This window comes from Pieris napi, chromosome 2 (genome assembly GCF_905475465.1).
Source record: "Pieris napi chromosome 2, ilPieNapi1.2, whole genome shotgun sequence".
Lineage (NCBI taxonomy): Eukaryota > Metazoa > Arthropoda > Insecta > Lepidoptera > Pieridae > Pieris > Pieris napi.
Window position 1 is genome coordinate 10,492,049 of NC_062235.1, and position 7,452 is coordinate 10,499,500.

General features: G+C 32.5%; 1 protein-coding gene across 1 annotated transcript; it reads left to right on the forward strand.

Moving 5' to 3' along the window:
- Positions 1-603: 603 nt before the first annotated feature.
- LOC125059583 lies at positions 604-6,582 on the forward strand. The gene is made up of 5 exons (XM_047664060.1): positions 604-735; positions 4,022-4,238; positions 5,394-5,524; positions 5,897-6,049; positions 6,401-6,582. The coding sequence occupies exons 1-5, from the start codon at positions 684-686 to the stop codon at positions 6,547-6,549; spliced, it is 702 nt and encodes a 233-aa protein (XP_047520016.1). The 5' UTR covers positions 604-683; the 3' UTR covers positions 6,550-6,582.
- The last annotated feature ends 870 nt before the right edge of the window (positions 6,583-7,452 follow it).

Genomic DNA, 7,452 nt, shown 5'->3' on the forward strand with positions numbered 1-7,452 from the left:
CTGGCTGTGTACCAATGGACTTTCTATCTATGTGCGCATTTTACATTCGCTCGTACGGTGAAGGAAAACATTTTATTCGGAATTCCTTATATTCAAATATTCGACGGTCTGTGTCTGACAGATGGTTGATCTCCTACTTGCCTATTAGAAATGATCACGGACCAAATACAGAAATCTGAGGCCCAGACCTAAAAGGTGGTTGTGCCATTGTTATATATATAATAATATATTTATAGTAATTATAATATTTTTTCAGATAAGATATAATAATGAATATTGCAATATTAATAGAATTCTAACTTTGATGATAATTCAATGAGGCAATAATTAAACCTTGAAAGATTTTAAGAAATATCTTATTTATTAATACTGTTAAAAATATATTAATACCAAGTTGTCGCTAAATGTTAAATAAATTATATATAAATATAATAACCTCGTAACAAGCCTTTATCCGTATTCAAGGGGTATGTACATCTATCGTAGACTATGTACCTATTTGAACGCACCACATATTTATTTATTTTAATAAATAACCAAAGTGCCGGGCGAAACTAGTCTCGCGTATAAAACTTGATTTCTTTGTAAAAAAACTCCGCCGGCAGTTATAAAAGCCACGTATTGTATTAAAATACATCAGTCAAGAAAACTTATTCACTGGATTTAATTAAAGTAATTTCAGTATGGTAAAATATTTGGTGATCCTTTTGGCCTGTGCTGCCTTCGTGCATGGAGGTATATATATTTTTTATTATTTTACGACTATTTTTAGTCCAAATTAATTTAAAAGGAATAACAATGATTGATTTGTTGTTCCTCATGTGTTCCTAGTACTTAACCAATGACCATAGAGTTTAGTGGTAAGCAATATGACAGAGTTCAAAGTTTGTTTTTGCATTAATATTAATTTAAATATACCTATTTGAGCTTTTATGTGTTTGTAGATAGATATTTAGAAATTTTTAAACTTCGATTTTAGAAAGATAACGTAATGTATTAATTTAGTAATACTAAGTTATACTGTGCCAAACAACACTTAATTAATTTGTTTATATTATCAAATAGAAAGATAAAAATACATTTTCCTTGCAGATGTTCTGATTAATTAAACAATCTTAAAGGGCAATTTTGATGTACTCTTTTACATTTCAAGTTTTGTTTTATGGTCGAAAAACAATTTTTTTCCCGTAATTTTAAATCGAATGCACGTGAATATAATTAATATTTATTAAAAATATTGTTATTAAACAAGCTACATTAAGAATCTTGTTTATAAGGTTGTATGACTCAGAGTTTCTTAATGTCGACAAATACAATGTTAGGGTTGCAATCTTTGGCAAAAGCGTGTGTAAATGTGTTAAACTTAAAATAAAGTTATTTACATTGTTTGATACTTATGTTAACATATCTATGATAATATGTTATGAACTTTAATTACTTGAAGGGTATAATACAATTATATTTGGTGACTTAATTTATGGTATAGGTAATAGAGGTAAAATATTGGTCAATTTATTGGTAGCTCTGTTAGATATCATTTTAATTACGACGGGTTTATAATTATTTATAGTTAATATAATAATTATAATTATTTACTATTATCATATATATTATATATAATTATTATTAATATTAAACTGCCAGATTAGACGAAGGAAGGTAAACGTTGTTGCCTTCGCGTATACAAATTAAAATATCAAACGTGTAGTATCTTCATTAATAACTATACAAATAAAATAATTATTATTTACTTCCCCGTAGGACATACGAGTATAATAATAGATGGGAAAACAGTTTAGAAATATAATTAGTTATAATTTATTCTAGAGGTTTTACCGCTAAATTGCTCCAATTAAGTAATTATTGGTATAATTATATTAAATGTTTTTATAAATCAATCTGTCATGCGATCCACGGTCTCAAGCAATCACAAGGCTTATGTAATTGTAATTATAGATCATTATTCTTTATTATATATTTATATATACATTATACAGTTATCATAATCTTTTATCCATCCCAATCCCCGCAGTGGTTGTAGCTCCCTTTATTTATCGGTGATAGATAATATTATATGTAAAATAAATCGGTCTTGAGATGGCATTCTCTCTCAGATCACGATTGCTAAGAAGCACTAAAAAACGCCCGAAAATCGTATCGGCGTAATCGGCCTCCGAAACGAGAAACTTCCAGCAGTGTCCTATGCCATTATTTTTTTTGTAATTATTAAGATATTTTAATTGAAAAATAGGGTCGTCAAAAAAACGACTTAAATATGACATCATTAAAGTTTGCAGAATAATGCAATAATAAATTGGATTTGATCTTTGGATTGAACCTATAAAATAAAATAAAAGGTAATTACGCATAAAAGGCACAAAGCTGTCGTGGCAACATATCAGTAAAGTTTGTTATTGTTTATAGAAACTGCGCACTTAGCAAAAATATATTTAATGGAACTCCTTATATACACATTATGGAATTGATCCATGTATGTTATGAACATGTTTTATCGTTTTTAGATCGCTTTTTTTATAATAGATGGCAATAGTATTTTTCTGTAAATCGTTAACAGACGAAGATTGTCATAATCTGATAAAATAAAACAATGATGCTTATTAAATACGCCTTTACTAAAAGTTGATAGCTGTCCAAAATCTTAACAATCATAAATCAATATTTTATATCTTATAAACTGTATAAGAGATTTCATAGTAAAATAATTCCTAAGGACTTAGAAATTATAGCGTACTCAGTGTCTCTCTGTATATCCCTCGATACGTAGGTGTTGCCCTTTAAAATCGATTCATTGGAATCGATAATGAAAAGAAACCAATACTAAATTTAATAATTGGCAGAATGTAATTGGCCTTGAGATTTTACAAAAAGTGGAAACAAAAAATGTCGATATGTGTTAGGTTATCTAATGCTAAGCATAGATGGCGCAATTACAAAATTAATAATTTAATTTTGTCTATGACAATATTCTCGATATTGAATTCTCAAAGACTCCATCCGTTCCACCTTGACGTGTGGTATTCAACGACAGGGCACTTTTTAAGATACTTCTTGCCACGGGTCTCCACTTAATGGAACCAAAAGCTATTCCAGTTATTAACGAACTTTAAAGGTAGGTAGTTAGTAGAACCTAAAAGGTCGGCAATGCAATAGCAAACCTCCAATTGCCCATGGGCGGCGGTGAACACTTAACTTTAAGCGCCCTGCCAGTTCGTGTGTCTCCTGTCTCATTATGAACTTCGTTATTAAGAGTTATTTACCTCAGATCTTGATCGTACCATCATAGAACTGTTTATGTATTTACCATAATTAGGTTCTCATATTAATCAATACATAATTATAGTTGTCACGAACAGTGCAAAGCTCTTGCACTACATAATATGCAATACATACATACATAATATATTACATCAGTTCTTGAAAAAAACGAAGACAACATAAAAATCAAAACTGAGCAAAGTGCCACGTGTTACCACCACGTGTGAACGTTGCGAACCCTAGACTAATAAGATAAATAATAGTTTAAAAAACATGCTTTTAAAGCACATCAAACTAAAAAGTGAAAAATAATTCCTAATTTAGGCTGAAAATGCTAATGAACAAAAAATACTGGTATTATTGTGAAAAAGCGTGGGTTGCTCGATAGACGAAAAATGTGGCACAGAGTTTTTTTAAACTATTTTTTTTTCGGATTATTGCATTGTCATCGATCTTTGACAGGTGCGCAAAGTTTGAATTAAATCAGTCCGTTAAAAGTGGGTCAAAATCGAGTCCGAAGGAGTCGGTTACATACATACATACATACAGGTGAAGCTAATATAAAGCGTGTAATAAAGAAGAAAGATTTTGATGTAAAAACTCAAAAACTACTGGACCGATTTTTATACTAATTTTAGGGTAGCCTAAAAAAATACTCCCAAAATATTTATTTCCAAAATATTTAAAGAATTGGCCAGCCACAAGTCACTAGTTATAATGATTTATGTTGCCTTACTATTTCCAGGTTACGTTAAAAGGTGCAAGGCAGGCGATACGAAATGCGCCAAAGAGTCAGCGCAGGCCGCGATACCGAGCTTTATAGCTGGAATCCCTGAATTTGGTGTGCACACCTTGGACCCGATAAATATAAAGAAAACCGACGCCAGTTCACCTAATTTGAACCTCGTTGTTTCTGACTACACCTTCAGCGGGTTGAAGAGTTGTACTCCTAAAAAAGTCAAGTAAGATAATGTCATCTTACTTAAATTCTTTGGTCTCATTTAAGTAAAACGGACGTATTTAATTTTATTCACAAAAGCTTACCAAGTCTGCTCACTGATACATTGGTATATAAAGAAAAATACAGTAATAAAAAAGTTTGGAAAATCCAAAAGTGCACGCCTTATAGCGGTCATTCACATTTTTAAAAAAAATTCTATAAAAAAACTCAAGTTTTTAAAACAAAATAACAAAAAAAAAAATAGTGGCGCCATAACTCTAAGGTGAGGAAAAAAAAAATATACTAAAATAAATGTATATATAGATATACAACTACACAGTCGTATTTTAGTTTTTTACAAATTATAATTAAACGAACTGTCGTAAAAGTACTGACTTAGAACGCTAATATTAACTAGGAATCAGCCCAGGGTATAACTTTATATAATAAGAAAAAAAGTATTCTGGTACGATAAATTTTTCGACCAATTTCTCTGCCACATACATGGATCCATAAACACAGACTGACGGACGTCCAAGAATGATTGATTTTAATGTTATTATTTACTATGTTAAACGAAATAATTGTTCATAGAAAATACCATATGTGCTTGATAGATTATTTAACTCGATTTTAGTGCACTCATATTATCCTGTAAGTGTTATATTAGTGAGAAAAAAGTCATTCAAGTTTCGAAAGACTGGGTTTTTTGACATGTCGAGAGTAGAGCACTGCGAGGCGTGCAATTTATACCAATTAAAGTGATTTCAAAGTTCAAGATAGCTTTTTGATTGCGTACTAATTCTTATAAGTAAAAGCACTTGCGAGCTTGCTGGCAGTATAAGTGTTTATTGGCAGCGGTAAGATTTAGGCGGCAGCTAACCGTTGAATGAACCTCCTGGCCTATCCAAACGTAGCTCATTAATCAGAAAATCGGTGAGCGTTGATCTAAATTGTTCTGGAAGGAGGTATGGAATGGCGGGAGGGTTATTTAGAGGGTACACGAAATTTTAATTTTGACGTGTCATGACTGTATGTTGGACTAAAGATACTATTGACCTACTACCTACTATGTACTTGTCTAAGTTTTTCAATAGTTTGTTGTATCATAACTGTGAATTGTATAACAATTAAGAATATAATAAACTATTTAATAAATTATGAATTGTATTTATAGATACGATAAGGAGCAGTCAAAAGTATTCCTGAAACTTCAATGCTCGGGTCAATTGGAAGGAAACTATGTAATGAAAGGAAAATTGCTGTTCCTGCCTATTGAAGGAAAAGGACCTCTTCATGTTACCCTTAGTAAGTTTTATATCATAATGTTAGTACAGCTTATATTGGTAGAGCGTATTTGAAACTTCTGTAACCAGCTCCAAAAAATTAGTTATTTCATTGTTCAATCTAATAGACAAGTAGGTGATCAACCTCCAGTGCCTAACTCACGCCGTCGACTTTTTGGGTCCAAGACATGTCGGTTTCCTCACTATGTTTTCCTTCACCGTTCGAGCGAATGTTATATGCGCACATAGAAAGAAAGTCCATTGGTGCCGGGGATCGAACCTACGACCTCAGGAATGAGAGTCGCACGATAAAGCCACTAGGCTACTGCGGATTACTTAGTTGCCCGTACGAAATTTAAATAAATTTTAAAAGCTAACAAATCTTTATTTACAGACAATGCTGAGTTCAGTATCGTTCTGGACATTGTTGATATTGAGAAAAATGGTGTTAAATATTGGGATATCAAGAAGTGGGATATGTCGTATCAACTTAAAGGAAAGAGCAAAGTAGTATTCGAAAATCTATTCAATGGAAATGAAGTACTTGGTGAGTACGTTAAATAGCTAAGCTAAGCTGCAACCTTAGTAGCCTACTTGGCCTACTAACTGTACTACTCGTGTTATTCTTCTACAGCCTCATTTTCTGTTTTTCATTTTGATTATAATTATGTATCATGCACAATGTTTGGGGACACATAATAAACACATTATATTAAGACGTCTATACATCTAAACTTGTATAAATAATGTTAGCATCACATAGAATTTATCATTCAAAACTAAAATACAGATTATAATAATCAACCGTAAAGTGAAATTAGACTTCACCGATATATTTTGAATATCGTAGTTTTCTCTTTTAAATGACTAGTTCATTAAAATCATATCCTTCTTTCAGCCCAAGCAGCAATACCAGTGATAGAAGAGAGCGGAAATGAAATTATTCTGGAAGTCGGCTCTCCTATCATCCACGATGGTATCAAAGTGATTGTCGAAGCAGTTAAAAATTTCTTCCGTAATGTACCAAGCAGTGAACTGGTTGAATAAATTTGTATCTATAATAAAAATTTAAATAATAAACAAGTTATTATTATTATTATTAAAGTTTACTACTTAGGATTCCTTTGAACTTCTTATTTTTTAACTCTGTTAGTAAGGTTTTAAATACTTATCTCCTATTGTCTGTATTTTTGGCCACAGGCAAAGTTGTAAATATAAATGTACGCTTGTGCCCCACTTATGGGACTTCTATATATTCTCTTTCTTTTTAACCGGCAGCTCATGTATGAGCATCGTGGTCAGCAACGAAGCATCTAGAGCGAACTATCTGTTTCCGTCGGTTCTATCCATCGCATCTCTTATGACAGTGTACAGTTTTGAGGACGACGAATCTTTCATTTGAACGGTCTATCTGGTTGGTGAATGGCCGCCTGATCTTTTGCCTTCTGTGTTACCAACCACGATCAGTTTCTCCAAGTTCTCATCGCCTCTGCGCAACTTCTATATATACGGTTTTGCATAATTACACATTTAGGTTATCTGCTGGCGAACTACCCAAAGTGATTGTTGGCCTCCGACACATGAGGGCGCCACTTTCGACGGTCTTGCACTGCCGTTGGTAATCAACTCTCTCTCAAATCACTCTCCACGGCGTTTTTAAATCAGCAACATCTCAGTCGGACGAGGACCAATTCCTAGATATGATTTTTGAATACCGTTTAAATGTTAAATATATTTAATAACTAAATATAAATCCAAAACTAAAATATATTTTAAAAGTTTGGTCCCTTTGGCTTTAGAGATACCAGTATTGATACTGGCAAGGTTTCCTAGCTGTATTGCGATACTTATTCGGTAAGCGAAGAAAGTACCAGCTCTGGAGTCACCGGCACTCCTCCACCGGTAATCTTCCAGGCGCCTGCTTAAATCTTTAGTTCCTACCCACGGCCC

Excerpts from the sequence above, each read along its gene's own strand:
- LOC125059583 (XM_047664060.1), top strand. The coding sequence starts at position 684 with ATGGTAAAATATTTGGTGATCCTTTTGGCCTGTGCTGCCTTCGTGCAT. Across the intron at positions 5,525-5,896 it reads ACCTCTTCATGTTACCCTTA|ACAATGCTGAGTTCAGTATC; the intron begins GTAAGTTTTATA and ends CTTTATTTACAG. Across the intron at positions 6,050-6,400 it reads CAATGGAAATGAAGTACTTG|CCCAAGCAGCAATACCAGTG; the intron begins GTGAGTACGTTA and ends TCCTTCTTTCAG.